The sequence below is a fragment of the Xiphophorus couchianus genome, chromosome 2 (genome assembly GCF_001444195.1).
Source record: "Xiphophorus couchianus chromosome 2, X_couchianus-1.0, whole genome shotgun sequence".
NCBI classification, from domain to species: domain Eukaryota; kingdom Metazoa; phylum Chordata; class Actinopteri; order Cyprinodontiformes; family Poeciliidae; genus Xiphophorus; species Xiphophorus couchianus.
This window is the reverse complement of record NC_040229.1, coordinates 19,906,621-19,923,619: the sequence shown is the minus strand read 5'-3', so window position 1 is coordinate 19,923,619 and position 16,999 is coordinate 19,906,621. Positions and strand designations below refer to the sequence as shown.

The 16,999-nt window shown below is 36.4% G+C and overlaps 2 protein-coding genes across 4 annotated transcripts in view; one reads left to right on the top strand and one right to left on the bottom strand.

Annotated features, from left to right (window-relative positions):
- Window positions 1–16,999, bottom strand: part of brsk2a (BR serine/threonine kinase 2a) — a 196,017-nt gene that overhangs the window by 96,082 nt on the left and 82,936 nt on the right. The window lies entirely within an intron of this gene.
- On the top strand, window positions 12,833–16,245 carry LOC114135622 (uncharacterized). Its single transcript, XM_028003064.1, has 2 exons — window positions 12,833–12,890; window positions 14,013–16,245. Exon 2 carries the CDS (start codon window positions 14,037–14,039, stop codon window positions 15,948–15,950), a length of 1,914 nt encoding a protein of 637 aa, XP_027858865.1. The 5' UTR covers window positions 12,833–12,890; window positions 14,013–14,036; the 3' UTR covers window positions 15,951–16,245.

Below are 16,999 nucleotides of genomic sequence, written 5' to 3'. Positions count from 1 at the left end.
CTTACAAACTTGTTAAGACTGTGATTTTAACATAGAAAACTACTGATTACACTAATTTTAATCAAATCCTGCTCATTATGTCTAAGAAAAATATTCTACTGATCAGATTATATTTATATTGATTAAATCATAAATCTAAATCTAACCTAAATTGAGGCCTACTCAAAACAATCATGATCATTCTAATATTTCCACATCTGCTAAAGTTAAAAGTTAAAGTTATACATCACTAAAACTAGGATAATCAAACTAATATCTCCAACACACTCCTTTTTATAATTTTTTTATTCTTTGAGACCTTTTTTTTTTTTTTTTTTTCTATTAATGCATAACGAACCATAATAAAGAATGACTCTTTTATTGCAAAAAATATCAACCACTAAAATAATTCTTGGTAAAGCAGCCAAAGCAGGAAATTGACCTGGTTGGAAAAAACCACAGCATATGTAATTGTCAATGATTCTGCTTAGTTTTATGCATACGTAAGCCGCATGGAGAATGTGCACACATGTGTAGTGGAGTGTAACAACTCACTGCTGACTAAAAATGAAAGCAATTCTGGCCACAATCCAATGTCAAAATTGCCTACTTTCTCAGAGACTGGGTTTACGTCACAGGAGCTTGGAACATTGCCTTGTACAAAACGTGTAGCTGCATAGAGAAAGGACACACACACACACACACACACGCCGAGAATGGCCAAATGAAAGCAAACGCAGCAGAATATCAGAGCCATTCAGTGAGGGTCCATTTCACCTGGCCTTTCACTGAATAAAAAAAGTGATCTGAGAGCGAGATGTCTTCACAAAGCCGAAGGGAAAACTCTGCCAAGATGGCAAGTGAAACAAGATAAAACTGGAAGTGGAAAAAAGGAGGAAGCTGGACAAGTATGTTGGCGGAGCAGAAAAGTAAATTGAAAACACAGAATTGAAGACAGAAAAGGGAAGAAAGGCACAGTAGACATCACAGTATCAGGTCTATGCATTTCCAACGCAAATACAGACACATTAGTCCGACACCTTCAGGGAGCTTTTACTCTGAAGGCAGCCTGAGCCACATAAGGGGCCTTGTGAGATGAAACATGTGGAGACCCTGAGGTACGTGCAAACATACAAATGCAACACAAGACATTAACATCCCTTTTATAGATGATCACATTATCTTCTCCCCTTAAAAAAAGTTTTCAAAGACACTAATAGAAAAATGATTTAATCTCTAAACCTTTCTGATCTTTTTAAATTTGAGTTAAATGAAGTATAAACTTATTTTTATTCTGTTAACCACAAAGGCAGGTGAGTTTCAGTAGTTTGGATGAATTAATCTCCAAAACCAGTGATAAAATTCAATAGATGATAATCATCATTACTTTGCATTTGGATGAATGCTGCCTTGATACTTGTAGGTTTATGGAATTAGACTGATAAAATAAATTAATACAACTACTGTACACTGTAACATTAAAAAAAAAGAAAGAAATCCATTTACATGGAGACCAGAAAGGTCCGGTATTCTAAGTTAAATATTGCATAAAAAGTCAAATAGATATACCCATACACACACCATTTGAATGATATTTTTTGGACAGTTGATTCTAAAACTTTATGATTTGGATATTAACAGGTGAAATATTTGGAATAAACCAAAATTAATTTTCCAAGAAAATAAACCCATACCAATGGTTATGAACACAAATTGGTATTCAATGGTTTGAGAAGGTTTTGCCTCTGCAGTAACTGGGCAGCTCACCATAAGAGAATGCTCCATAAATTTTGCAGTCTATTAGAGGCTGAGTTGAGGGAAATGTGAAAACCTCTGCAAAAAATATTAGAGCTGAATGTGACCCTGCAAGATGACAACAGAACACAAATAAACCATCAAGAACCTGTAAAGCTTTACATTGAAAATCCTGGGCAGAGACAATGCAGAGATCATGATCTCTTTGGGATGGTGTGAGGGGAATAGAAATGGGCTGGACATACAAGTAACCCATCAGACACCCCACAGACGAAAGTGAGAAGTGCGCAAAACGTTCCTCATACAAGTTACAGAGACCAGTCAATGGTCACAAGACAGTATTGCAGCAAAAAAGGGTCATCTTAGCTATTAGAGTGTAGAATATACTAACGTGTCAGCCAGAAAATAATTTCTTTCATTTAATGTGCAAAACCAAAAGTTGTTTTGAACAAATTCATTTCAGAATAAACGTTTGATGACAGAATACACAAAATTAAACTGGCAATTTTGAAGCAACTACAACATTAAACATTGTTTTCATCATTACCTGGTTGCTGCTTTCAAAATGTCAGCAGCCATCACTTAACACCTGAATGCAGCCCCTGTTAGACAATAGCAGCTGTGAACTTTTGGAGACCTCTGGTGCTGCTCATCTCAAAGACTATCAGTGGGTAAAATACTGCGGTCATTAAAATGATAATGATACAGTCAGTGAGACTGAAGACATATTGATCAGGCCCAACACCTCTCACATCCCTGCTGCCTCACACCGATATACGGCCATCTAATGAGGAGGACTCTATAGCTGCATTTGCCTGCCTCTGCTTTCTACATACAGCATGATCTGTGTCTGTGTCTGAAGTCGATACAAGAGTTCTTTACTGCTGCACAAAGGGATGCAATTATCACTTACTTCAAGCGCGGGCAATTTGTGATCAAATTTCAGACAAAGCCAACATTGTACTTTCAGTTGAGAGGAGCAGAAAATAACACATTTGTACTGAAGATGTTGATGCTTATATATAACACGAATGCTCATGAAGCTGTCACAGTAGCAATGAACACATAGGATGCATCCATGAGATATACAAGTACATGCTGTACAACACTGGAAAGAAATGACAATCCTCCCATAGCTTCTATGACATATTGTTGTGACACATTAAACTTCAATGTAGACATCTATGAGAGACCATCGACATTAAATGCCCAAACACAGTCACACAGAGAGAAATGGATACGACTCAATACACTTACAATATATTCATCCATCAAGGACAAAATGTTTTCTGTTTGAAGCTTTCTCCTTGGTGGATAAATTAAGGTACCACTAAACTAACCAAAAACATTTATACCCCTTGAACTGTCTGACTTTAAAATGTTTTCTCTTTTTTTTCTGGCTTTTTATGTGACAACCAATACAAACTCTTCAAATCTTTTAAGGCCTGTCCCTACAACGTTTACTCACCAAAAACCCAACAAATTTCAGTTATAATCACATTTGATCAATTTTCTTCTAGATTTTTACTATGTTTCCCTGCATGACTTGTGGCAAATTCTAAATTGGACTTTTGTCTGCTGTGATTTGCCGCTTTCACAGAAAGACTAGATACAAAATAAGACTAACAGCTGTCCTGTCAACAGATCTGAGCTTTTCTAATGAGCTTTTCTTCCACCTGAGCTTTGAATCCTTTCATCTCCTCCAGAGTTACCATAGTCCTCTTGGTTGTTTTTCTAATTAATTCTATACTTTCTCAGCTCACTTTAGGCAACAGCGTGTGAATAATGATAATAAACAAACAATAATGATAGACATCTGAGGTCTCCACAGAATAGCAATACAGAGACTGAATCACCAACAAAGAGTTGTCTGGGATGTTTGAGTTCAAGTGAAGGGTTGATACATCTTGATGGATCCGAGAGATGGTTGCTATGGCAAAGAGGAGTAGTAGTAGAGACACTGAAGTGCAGTGCACCTCTGAGAAGAAGTATTTGGGGAGAAAGCATTTATGTGTAAGAAGGTCACTAGTGTTTACTTGAGAGCGTGCCCTGAAGTTTACATAAATGCTACGATGACATCAGTTCTGCTGCTTCCTATTCTGTGTTAATCCCTGGCCTTTGCAGGAATACAGTAAGGGATAGAGATGCTGGAACCTAAAATGTTAACCCTGATGTGTGGAGCTCAGGTCAAACCCACACATGCAGACACAGAAAAAAAAAAAAACCTCTGCCCAGAGCTGATGACGCAAATAGACTGATAACAATGAGTCGGTGCGGTATTCCAGTGCAGACAGGGACAATAGGAGATTGAGGAAAAAAGACGGAACACAAACAGATTAAAAAGAAAAGGGTGTAAATTATCATAAGAAACAGCAGCATCTACAGGTGCAATAAAAATTGTCATTCAAATATCTACAAACCAGCATGGGCCATATGGAAATGTGAGATTATAGCTGACCTACAGGGCATAGCATCTACGCGTTCAGTCTTAATCAATCAGACAAAGACCAGACAGGAAAAAGCAGTAGATGGGGTGAGATAGGGTGATGGTATTAATACCTACTCCAGCCAGATGGGGGATCCTTATCACATGCATAGTGCCTCTTGAGATTCTTCAAAATTTTTCCCCTCTTATTTTATTCTGATTCTTTTCAAATCTGCAAGGAGCATTCTATATTTGAGTCTTGTACACTTTTCTATTTATTGCTTCTCAATTTTACTTTCTCTTTTCTCTTATTTGGATCCCTTTCTGTAAAGTTCACAACCAGTTTGTCTTCCTTTCTCTGAGATTCTCTTTTTGCAGGCACTGCAATCTTGTCCAGACAGTTTTACTGCAGATGTGCACAGAAATATCACCAATAAAAACAATAAGAAAGAGCAGAAATCTCACACTAGTGGCACGGATGAGCCAAAATCTAAAGCAGGACTTAGAAAACAGATTTTTTTACATAGTTAGGAAGTAGGCAATATTTAGATAACAGATTATTCAGAAAATATCCAATTCAAAGAGTCAGGAATCTTCAAGAGAAGATGGCATCCTTGCTGCTGGATGATGCAGAAGGTTGCAGAAGTAGACAAGAAAAAGGAGGACACAGACGAAAGAAGTCAAATGAAGCTTGGATGAAGAAAATTGTTGAACAGGGAGGACACATGAGACAGAGGTGATAGTTACATGCGATGGTGCTCCTGTTGCTTAAAGGACAACACTGTTGCGGGAAAGTCAACACCTCTCTGCTCTTGTAATGTCAGGGATTTCACATAACATCACCTCAGTGCAGAACTGTGCTCCACTTCAGAGCACAAACACCTGTACACACATTGACACATACAAATGGCCACTACCGCTCTCAACAACACGGAGGGAGGAACAAGAAAGAAAAAAACTAATGGAGATGCACATTTATTTAGAACAAATGACACAACTGATTTTACAGTTTAACTGTGTTTTTCCCTTTTGACTATAAAAAAATCTGAATATCATAGCAGGCTCATTGGAAGCCTTGTTGGAAGCTGATGACAGTTTGCTGAACAGCACCTTGTCATTACAGAAACTTGTTAAAGCATCATGCACATGTTTAACACATTTACAAAAGTAATTATTTAAAAACATACTGAAAGTTCTCCTTTTTATTACTGACGCAGCGTGTTACTGTTCCAATTATACCATGCTATTTCTGTGAGACAGAAGACGGAAGCCTTTTGCTCTACTTTGCTTAAATCAGTCTTTTTTGTGCCTGCTGCTTGCTGTTTTGTGAGTAATGACTGAATAAATAAGAGTGGGGCATTGCTGTTGAATCTCTGAGCTTGCAGTGGATGCAGACAAAGAGCAACCAGCTTGCCATGTGAAAGCACACAGTTTGATGTTGCTAGGGGACTTTATTGGGTCAGTAAATAAGCAAATGTTTTCAGTCCAGGAAGACCAATCAATGGTAAAAAAAAAAAACAATTGATTGGGGGTTTATTGTTCTGAAATTTATGTGTGCATATGTTTATGTAATGTAAAGATTTAATCATAAAGGAAAACAATAATTACTTAAATTGGTCTGAAAACAAGAATCTCCATTAATTCTATTATTTTTTTCTTTTATCAGAATAGGGGTTTTCTGCCTGGTGGGAAGTTGGAATCTAAACAACAACTTTCAGATTACAACATGACTAATCTCCCCATCAAGCCCAAGCTGCCTCTAAGGCATGTATATTAAAATAATAGTAATAAAAAACATAACATTTATGGTCTTTTTCTAAGCAAGCTGTCCAAAGAATGCAAGAGGTGCAGTTTATTCTATTTATTTACAATATTGAAACATAATTTAAGGATGAGTAGTTACTTTAGTTAAATAATCATTTACCATCTGGCTGTGGATCACCTGGTTGGTGAGTAGTAAAGCAGTAAATAAATTATATGAAGTGCTGTGGTTTCATTCTTAAAGGGCAAGCAGGAAAGTGTCAGAGAAAAGAAAACCAGCATGTGGAAATACTGAGGAATATACAGAATAAATGATGTTCAAGTGACATTTTTTTCCTCTAATGTATGACCAAGCAGATTCCACTGAATCACTGCAGACAACACTGTGATTAAAAAAGTATATGGGCGATGGCTAGAGTGGATTTGCTCTTTATTACATCCATGCCAATCATTAGACGGTGCTGTAAGCAGCTGAAGCCCCCATCTCCTCTCAATATGTTCTTGTCATCCAGCTGGATCTTAGCTCTGACAGTCCTTCATTCTCTACAAAGCATCCGCCTTCCCAACAAACACAAACATGCACACACACACACACTAACTGAGAGGAAAAAAATTGTTTACCAACCTAGAGAATCCCGAACGGAATCACATTTTCCCTTTCAAAGGTTGTTTGAAGTTCCCACACAGATGTTGATGTCGTCCTCTTATTTATGTTTTTTTTTTTTTTTTAATGTAAGAGTTTCCCTTCGCGTTTTTTGCCACCTTGCCTAGGCACAGTGTGACACACTTACTTCAACCCCCCTCATCCTTCCGCCAGCCCTTCGTCTCTATCCTGGTGATCGTAGGGATAAAGTTTTATCTGGATGAACGGAAAACTTTTTAAAAGTGTTGTTGTGGCAGTCTCAGACTCGTGGAACAGAGGGAATCAGCTGTTGATCTTGAGAGACAGATGTTTCATTAGCAGCAGAATATCTGACTGTGTGTGTACATACACACAGAGACTACGTTTTACAGTTAAACTTTTTAACATGCTGTGACAGGTGACAAAGAAATACACACTGATCCAAAAAAGCTTAGTTTCAAACAAATCAAAACTTTGTTTTTTTTGTTGAGTTTTTATTTTTGTAGAAAGTGGAGTAGAGGTCTCATCATCCAGGAGACAGAGCAACTTTGTGTTAAGTTTTCAATGAAGTAATCATCCACTGAATGTTCTCTTGTGGATCATGGATCCTTTTGCACATAGTGAAACATCAAAATTTCACTACAGGTGCTTGCCTGTTTCAGCAAAGTAAGGCTTGTGAGTAATTCATAGCTTCTGAGTACATAGTATAGCCTTACTGACTTCACACTTATCCAGTAGATGGCTAATGCCATTCTCTACAAAAAGGGTAAGACAGAAAAGAGCACTGAATGCAGGAATATTACTGGAAAGTAAAGTGAAAAACAAAGGTGCACAAGAAACAGAAAAAACACAGCTTTGAGAGAATTAGTCTTATATCATAGAGTGTTAGATTTGTTTAGCATTATATATAGTATAACATCTAAATCACCTAATTATCACAATCAACAGAAATTATGTCACTATGTGTAAGGGCCAATCTTCAGGCAAAATTCTCTACATGGTCACGTTAAGCAGCAATTTAATTAAATGCATTTGCCAATCCCATTAAACATTTTTTCACACAAGCAACGTTGGTTTTACAAGTCAGACTTAAATGTAGTGACAGCAATGGTGTCAGAAGGTTTACAACCAGCACAACCATCAGCCTCTCGAGCTGTCAAGCTGTGGAACGGAGTGCGGCGTCGGGGCACTCTGAGGTTAACGGTGTGGTGTCACACCGTTAAATTCAATCGGCCTTTTATTGCCTTTTTTCTTATCTGTCCCCAAGGGCAGTCCAGACCAAGGCTATGAGAGATCTCTGAAGAAGAGAGACTACATCATGTCCCGGACTGCACTTGTACGTAAAATGTGGCTGGCAGATTAGTGTTGATATTTATTTTTATTGATAAACATAAGCCTTGCATACCGACACTTTTCTTTTTTTACTGGCTGTACAACCTGAATAAGAATATATGATTTATTTATTTATTTATTTATTTTTGTTTGATTTAAAAAGCCCGGGTCTAAGTAGTGGGGAAAAACATCTCTTTCCCCAAACACAGAATTAGTTTGGGTGTAGACGACTTCTGACTGAGTTTATTAGGCTGCTGTACAAAATGCTCTGTGCAGTACAGGCAGAGAGAAGAAAATAGCCTGGCCCCCTCAAGATATGAAGAAACTGTACTCTGACTATCACCTGAGGAATACACAGGTATTCAAAGCACAGGTATAACCTGCTTTCTGTTCGTTCTCCAGTCCACTTTCACCTAATGTTACTACCAGATGCCTCCTCACAGTTGTAGACATGATCTGGGCTGGAGGTGCATGGCTGTGAATGCAATGAAACTATTGCTGCTAAAGTTCAGCTCAGAGCACTTAAAAGATCAAATCTAAAAATGTCACTTAAACTGTAAACTAAAGCACTATGCCAACCATTTGGAGTGCAGCAGGTTTAAAAAGCCAACCGTGCCACATTTCAACAAATCAACGGGTCCCAAAACTGATGTTTATACATGTAAGAATTTTAATAAAACATTTGATAAATAAATTAATCTAGTTATCTTGTTAAGAGGAAAGTGGCTTTAAAAAAAAACTACTTATAGAAGTTAACTGCAATGCTACAGGTAATAAGAAGAGGACAGGAATATAAAAAAGCCATTTAAACTGAAAGAAAATAAAGAAATGTGAAAACAAGGGATGGAAGCTGTGGAATTAAAAAGACATGCACACTTGGTGCAGAAGTGGGTTAACTGTGTCCATGTTTAAAAGGTATATTTCTCTGTGCGTGTAATCTGAAACAGGTCTGGTATCTTTAGAGATTAATCCAACTCCAGCTTTAGATGTCACTCTCTAATCCATCAGAGTTAAAACAAGCTGCTCTCTGTAACCGGCTCTTGACCACAGCCAACTGCAAACTCCATTTGTAAAAACACCATATGAACAGCGAGAATAGACTTGGTAATATTACAAATCGTAGACAAACCAGTCATTATTCACAGTTTGGTTTGTTAAAAACTCTGACTTGTTAACATAAAATAATCCTTTTTAACCACACAGATTTTAGTCTTATGTTTAGATTTACACTCAAAAAGACTGCTGCGTGATGAAGTGGACAGCACAACCTCAAGAGCGAGGTGAAAAAGTCATGGAGAGCAACAACGAAAGAGGGGATGAAGAAGTTTGTGTGAGGCCAGGGATGCCCTGCAGGATATTATAAGAGGGCACGCACAAAAACCATCATCGCACCTGACCCACATGAACACAACCATATCCCCAATGTGAATAGTGCGCGTGGAACACAAAACCAGTCCAATGCACCTGATCCACACAAATACAAGCCACATGTGCACACTGTACACACCACACAGGAACATAAATGTTGCATTGCACACCTGACGTTAAGTTCCTGACCCACACAAATATGGTATGTATGGCATACCAAAACACTCCGTCTGACCTGTACAAGGCCCAATACATACACACTTTCATGCCTACACAGACTATTTGTTACAAATTTCCCTGAATAATAATAGAGGAAAACAAAGCCTACCTATAAACATTTCTGCTGGGTCAGGTCCTTTGTCTATGACATCCAGAGATGCAGGTGAAGTTAAGATATTTTCTCCATTTCTACTTTTTTTGACAAATATTTCAATAAGATTTAACTGCTTTAAAAAGTCAGTTTACTCATTTTTAATTGGCTTCACTACACAGTCACATTTAGCTTATAGAAAAAGCACCAGGTACCAAATGAACCAAAGTAAACAAACCGTTTAATTTTTTCTTTAGGATGTATGATTGCTCCACATCCACAGATGGAGATGTTTTGACTCAAAAGCCAATATTTTAGCAGGAAAAAAAATGAAATGTCAAATATTTTATTAATTAATTTAAAAAACAAAGGAAAATCTCAAGGCACATACAATGTGGACATCTGCGGCTTATAGACAAGAGCAGCCTGTACGAGTAATTTTTTGGGGGCCAAAGTTGTCTTATATTCAGGTGCGTTCAATAGTCTGGAAAAAAGATCCCAAATAAGATTTGAATATTTAAAATCATAAATCTGTTTATAAATCAATTCTCTATATACATTTCTGATAATCATCCTTTTTTTCTGAACAATCTTTTTCAACCACAGTTAAATATTCCTTCTTAAGTCTTGTAAAATTTGACCCTTTTTCTGCCCATCCTTTTCTTTTCGGTAGCCATCTCCCCCTGACCAGCATCTTCTGTTGTTCTTTGTCCTCTCTCCTCCAATTACCTTCAACCACCTCACCTCGCTCCGACCATCCCATCGCCCTGCTGCCCCCGAGCTGTGTTGCGTGCTGCGCCGTGTTGTCATGAGGTGAGGTCAGCGGCTGGCATTTGTCGAGCCCATACAATCAGACATGCTGTTCTCTCTGACCTGACCAGACCTTCTCACATGTACATAGCTCCTCGTAGAAGAACTGGCAAAGTACCCTTGCAAAAAGAAGCAAAAAAAAAATCATGACCTAGAAAAGAAAAAACACCGCAAAATTATTTTATTTCGTCCCCAATAAAGCTTATGGACATTTAAGGAGATTGTGTAATGAAACTTTTCAACCTAACTTGTGGGATTTCTCTCTCATAGGGATGGGCAATATAGAAGTATCACAGTAGCTTGTATTATTTATTCCAAAAACGACAATGAATAAAGAATGAATTATTTTTGTGGCTAAAAATCGATACCATCAGAGCCACACAAACAAATGTTGCTCTGAAAATAAAATGTAAATAACCTTCTATAAACCAGTCTCGTTAAGTAAAGTAATTGTCCTGCTACATAGCATCCAATTTGAAATGATTTGATATTGATGGGATGCTTTTATGTATGGAAGCCCATTTCCGCCATGAAAGAAAAAAAAAAAGACCAGCAGGAAGTCATAATTTCGACTTTCAAAGTCATAATTATGAGATTTAAAGTCATAATTTCGACTTTCAAAGTCATAATTATGAGATTTAAAGTCATAATTTCGACTTTCAAAGTCATAATTTCGACTTTCAAAGTCATAATTATGAGATTCAAAGTCATAATTTCGACTTTCAAAGTCATAATTATGAGATTTAAAGTCATAATTTCGACTTTCAAAGTCATAATTTCGACTTTCAAAGTCATAATTTCGACTTTCAAAGTCATAATTATGAGATTTAAAGTCATAATTTCGACTTTCAAAGTCATAATTATGAGATTTAAAGTCATAATTTCGACTTTCAAAGTCATAATTTCGACTTTCAAAGTCATAATTATGAGATTTAAAGTCATAATTTCGACTTTCAAAGTCATAATTTCGACTTTCAAAGTCATAATTATGAGATTTAAAGTCATAATTTCGACTTTCAAAGTCATAATTTCGACTTTCAAAGTCATAATTATGAGATTCAAAGTTATAATTTCGACTTTCAAAGTCATAATTATGAGATTTAAAGTCATAATTTCGACTTTCAAAGTCATAATTTCGACTTTCAAAGTCATAATTTCGACTTTCAAAGTCATAATTATGAGATTTAAAGTCATAATTTCGACTTTCAAAGTCATAATTATGAGATTTAAAGTCATAATTTCGACTTTCAAAGTCATAATTTCGACTTTCAAAGTCATAATTATGAGATTTAAAGTCATAATTTCGACTTTCAAAGTCATAATTTCGACTTTCAAAGTCATAATTATGAGATTCAAAGTCATAATTTCGACATTCAAAGTCATAATTATGAGATTTAAAGTCATAATTTCGACTTTCAAAGTCATAATTTCGACTTTCAAAGTCATAATTATGAGATTCAAAGTCATAATTTCGACTTTCAAAGTCATAATTATGAGATTTAAAGTCATAATTTCGACTTTCAAAGTCATAATTTCGACTTTCAAAGTCATAATTATGAGATTTAAAGTCATAATTTCGACTTTCAAAGTCATAATTATGAGATTCAAAGTCATAATTTCGACTTTCAAAGTCATAATTTCGACTTTCAAAGTCATAATTATGAGATTTAAAGTCATAATTTCGACTTTCAAAGTCATAATTATGAGATTCAGAGTCATAATTTCGACTTTCAAAGTCATAATTATGAGATACCGGAGCAGTTGGGGACAGGCCTCCTTAGAATAACAGCATGCTCCAGCTCCCAGTTAAATATGATCCTAAATCCAAGGTCCAACCTTTGCTACTGCGTTAAGAGTCAGTAAAAGGTAGGTTCGCCTTTTTTGATTTTGTTTAGATTCCTTCGTTTTGAATGCTTTTTGATCGTGTGGTGTTATGTACATCGTTCGTTGTTTTAGCAACATGAGCTAGCTGCAGGTTAACCGTCAAAGCGTGCTAACCTTGTTCTAGCATATTTAACCGGGTTTTTTTTAAGTAGTCCGTTAATTAGATTGTTTTTATTTCAGAGTGCGATAAGAAGTTTATACTCCAAAAATTCAATAAGTTAATATGTATAATTTTTTTGTGGCATTAATACAAGCAATAGCTAGTAGGTTAAAACAAGCTCCACAGCTTGTTGTATGCACGTTTTGTTATGCATAATGTGATTCACTATCTTTCCCGTTAAATTGTTTTTGTTGATACATAGACAAGAGTAAAATATGGAAGTACAAAATGCATCAGTTTTCAAACTGTTTTCTTAGCAGTTTTATGTACACTTATGCTAATGCTGGAGATCTACAGCTTTACATTGACAATATTTACAAAAGCAATTCAAAATAAGAAAAATTGAAAAACAAGGAACTTAAAAAATCCCCAAAACAGGCAGGCCCTGTTGAAAATTTTAACTCCTCAACTTTACTCAACTTTCAGGATACCTACAAAAGAGACAGAGGAGGTTCCTTTGACCTGAACCTAAACCTAAACAGAGGTAAATTGCAACTCTTGTGAAAATCCAATTTATCATATCATCTGTTTAAATGAAAGTAATTAAGATCAAAACTAAAATCATTCTGATGATGTTCATGCACTTGACTCTTTTATAAAGATGGGAATTTCATTTTGAGAATTGTTCAACCATTGAAATATTTTAGGGGAAAAATGTAAACAGAACTTTCAGACCTAAGCTCTACACTTTACCATTTAGTTGTGGAGACACTGGTAGATTTTTCTTTATTACTTTTATGTAGTTTCTTTGTGTATTGGTTTATTTTTGCAGATCTGTACAGCTGTTTTGTTGTCTATTGTCTTTATTTTAGCAGGAGCTTGAGTCTGAAATACAGTTTCTGTCTGTCTTGTAGGGTTGGACAATAAATCAGTTATATGTATCACGATACACACGTGATCAATATCAATAGATAGTAAGTCTGACAGAATATTCAATAGAATATTCTCTGAACTGTGATCCAGAACCACATACCATTCTGGAGGATGTAGGCACAGTCAAGGCTTCTCAACCTCTCAAGGCTAGCTCATCTAGGTTGATGGCTTCATTTAACTCACTGGTGAACTAGCAACAAGCTGTTGAGTAACTTGCGGAGCAGCAGTTTAATGTTTCACCACTGTGCCTCATAAATGTTTTTAAAAAACATTATGGTGTGAAAGCTGTGGATAAAATGGGAAAGGTCACATCACCAGTTTGGCAATATTTCAGATATAAAAAAAAATAATTGATATAAAATAATAAAAAATGCTTGTATCGTGAAATGTTTTTCAGTAATATCATTCAACCCTATTCTCATGTTCATAATAAATTTTTTGGAATGTTATGTTTTATTAGACATTATTCATTAGTTATTGTGTGTAATTGTCACAGGATGGATGAGATATATGACTTCCTAAAATCCCGGGATGTTTCAGAGGAAGTCATACAACGACTGCAAAAGGATAAGGTAGCTAGATTGCTAAGGAAATCAGTACATTTAGAAGTTATCATACAACACTATTATAGAGACATGGTGAAGACAGATCAGTTTTATCATGTGGCTGTTTTTACTGGGTTTTCCCCCCCATTTTTATAGGTTAAATAACTGTTTTAACTTTTGTTTTCTAGATTGACTCCAGTGTCCTTCTGCTCATGACAGATGAGCAGCTTAAGGAGTATCTTCCATCTTATGGTGACCGACTGGCACTTCTCGGATATTGCAGACGAAGGGAAAATGATCCTGCTGGCCGGAAATCAAAACTTTTTGACCGATTGAGAGCCAAGATTTCAAGGAACAAAGGCAACGATCAAAAGCAGGTCTCAGCAAATGTTAACATCAGAAATGCTCAAAAAACTGTTCGAAAAGTTGAGATAGGATGGATGAATTCTCGAGATGGGGAGCTTTTACAAGTTCGGACAAAGAAAGGTGGTGGAACAAGAAAAATTGATGTGTCAAAGGACTGTAGAAAAAATGACTTAATTGAAAAGGCAGTGGGTTTGTTTTTTCCGTCTCAAAGAAATTCACATGGAAGAATTACAGATTTTGAGGTTGACATGACAGATTTCCAGGAACATTCACTTGATGAACATATTACAGTTGGAGAACTTTATGAGCAGACAAAACTACCTGTTTTGCGTTTTTACCTAACAACCAAAAAGAAGGACACTGGCAGCGACTCAGAACCAGACAACCCCAGTGGAAATGACCAAGACACTTTAAGGTTTTCTACTCACTCTCAAGTTTGCACACCACTGACTCAATCCAAAGCACCAGACAGCATTGATGCCATATATGTTGGAACCAGCAGTGTCCTGACAAACAGCAGCAGTGATAATGTTCACCTAGTTTACTCTACTGATGACATGGGTGATTTGTCCAATGTCCAAGAGCTAGATGCAGGAATCAATGGGGACATTTTAGAAGACAGTGGCACTGTTACCTTTTTCACAGGACACATTTCTGACACAGATAGTGTCAGTCTTGATGACACCCTTCCTCTGTCTCCACAGCCATCTAGTCCAGTGCTTTCTTCTTCACAATTTGATTCTTTGAACGAGCCAATTGTTCAGAGAGAAGGGATTAAGAAAATCCTTGTTCTTCACCGTGGCCAGATCCTGAAAGAACTAATTTCACATTTTTGTGATCCAGGTGTCACTCAGGAGGACATATGTATTCAAGTGGTGCTCCCTGATGGAAGGCGAGAAAAGGCTGTTGATGATGGAGGAGTTTTGAGGGATGTCCTCTCAGAATTTTGGCAGGACTTTTATGAACAGTGTACAATGGGCAATAACTTTAAGGTGCCCTACTTGCGTCATGATTTTGGACAGCAACAATGGGAAAGCATTGGCCGAATTATTGCCTTTGGCTGGCAAAAACAGAAGTACCTGCCTATAAAACTTGCTCCAGTAATACTGGAACAAGCAGTTCTTGGTTCTATAAAGAGTCCTCTTGTTGATAGCTTCTTAAGGTATGTTACAGAGTACGATCGGATGGTGTTTGAATCTTGCCTTTCAGATTTTCAGAGTGTTGACAAAGAAGAGCTTCTGGAAATCATGGATATCCATAACTGTCGAAGAGTACCAACAGCTGATAACATAGAGCTACTACTTGAGGAGCTTGCCCACCAAAAGCTCATTCAGGAACCTGCCTTTGTTATTGAGCAGTGGAGCACTGTCCTTTCCCCGCTGAGGTCTGAGATGGAAAGTATTACAGCTGCATATGAAAATCTCCAGCCAACATTAAGAAAGGTTATAAATTCAATTGTATACCCTGTAGTCATGAATGCACAGCAGAAAAACATCAGCAAATATTTAAGTTCTTATCTCAGAGAATCAGACTCACAACACCTGTCACTTTTTCTGCGGTTCTGCACAGGATCTGATTTGTTTCTTCAAAAAACTATCAGTGTTAGCTTCACTCAACTTCAAGGTATTCAGAGACGGCCAGTTGCCCACACATGCGGTTGCTACCTAGAGTTGCCAGTTAATTATGATAACTATCCAGAGTTTCGACACGAAATAAACAAGGTCCTAGAAAGTAGTGTATGGGTGATGGATATAGTCTAACAGACTTCAGCTGAAGAACATGTGAGTTTAAGGAATCTTTGGTAACACCTTATTTGAAGGGGTGTGCATAAGACTGACATGACACTATCATAAACATGACATAACATCTGTCATGAACATGAAGTGGAATGTTTATGACAGTGTCATGTCAGTCTTATGCACACCCCTTCAAATAAAGTGTTACCAAATCTTTTTGTATTAAACTTTCAAAGTTTAGCATTATCTTAACAAGTTTGTTACCTCATCTTAACTCCACAGAGTTTCTACTTTTTGCAATTTATTTTTCTCTGGAGTATTTATAAGACCTGCAATGTCATAGCAGGCACTCTACTACTAGTGTTTTTGGGGGGGGTTTCTGTTAAGGTACTCCAAAGTTAAAGTTTAAAGCATAAATTTGAGTTGGCAGTAAAATGTATTTTCTCAATATTTTCTGTTTATTAAATTGAAATATTTTATATTGTTACTAGAATTTTTTTTACTTTTAATTTTACTTGAGGCTGCAAAAGCTGGTTTGTTACACAATTAAAAATACAATATGGCCGCCGCGCTTGTAAACAAGCAGTTCTTAGTTGCATAAATAATTTATGAATAATTTCTGATATTTTGTTTCTTATATTAGTCACATAATTTAAATGTTCAGTGGATGAACATGTTGCTACTCTGTTTGAATGCAGTTCTGGAAGAAATGGAGTAAAGTGTTTCATTTACCCTTATTCCTCAAAAATTTTCTTTTGTTTACTCAGCATTTTATTTATATTTTTGTTTTAAGTAAACATAACCTTAAAATATTTTCAATAACAGATTGGTGCCATTGCAGTAGCTCAATATCAGATTTAACCAGAAAACAACTGAAAAAGAACACTTTCTTTTTTTTTTTTTTTTTTACACCTTGAAGCATTGTCATTATCTTAAAGAATTATTTTAAAACACTCAAAGGCTTCTCTAATAGCTGAATAGAGACTTTAATTTTGAAGTTCAATAAACCGCTTTTTCCAGTTTATATGTGTGATTTATTTGGGGCGGGGGAAGCTTTAAATCAGCATTGGGTT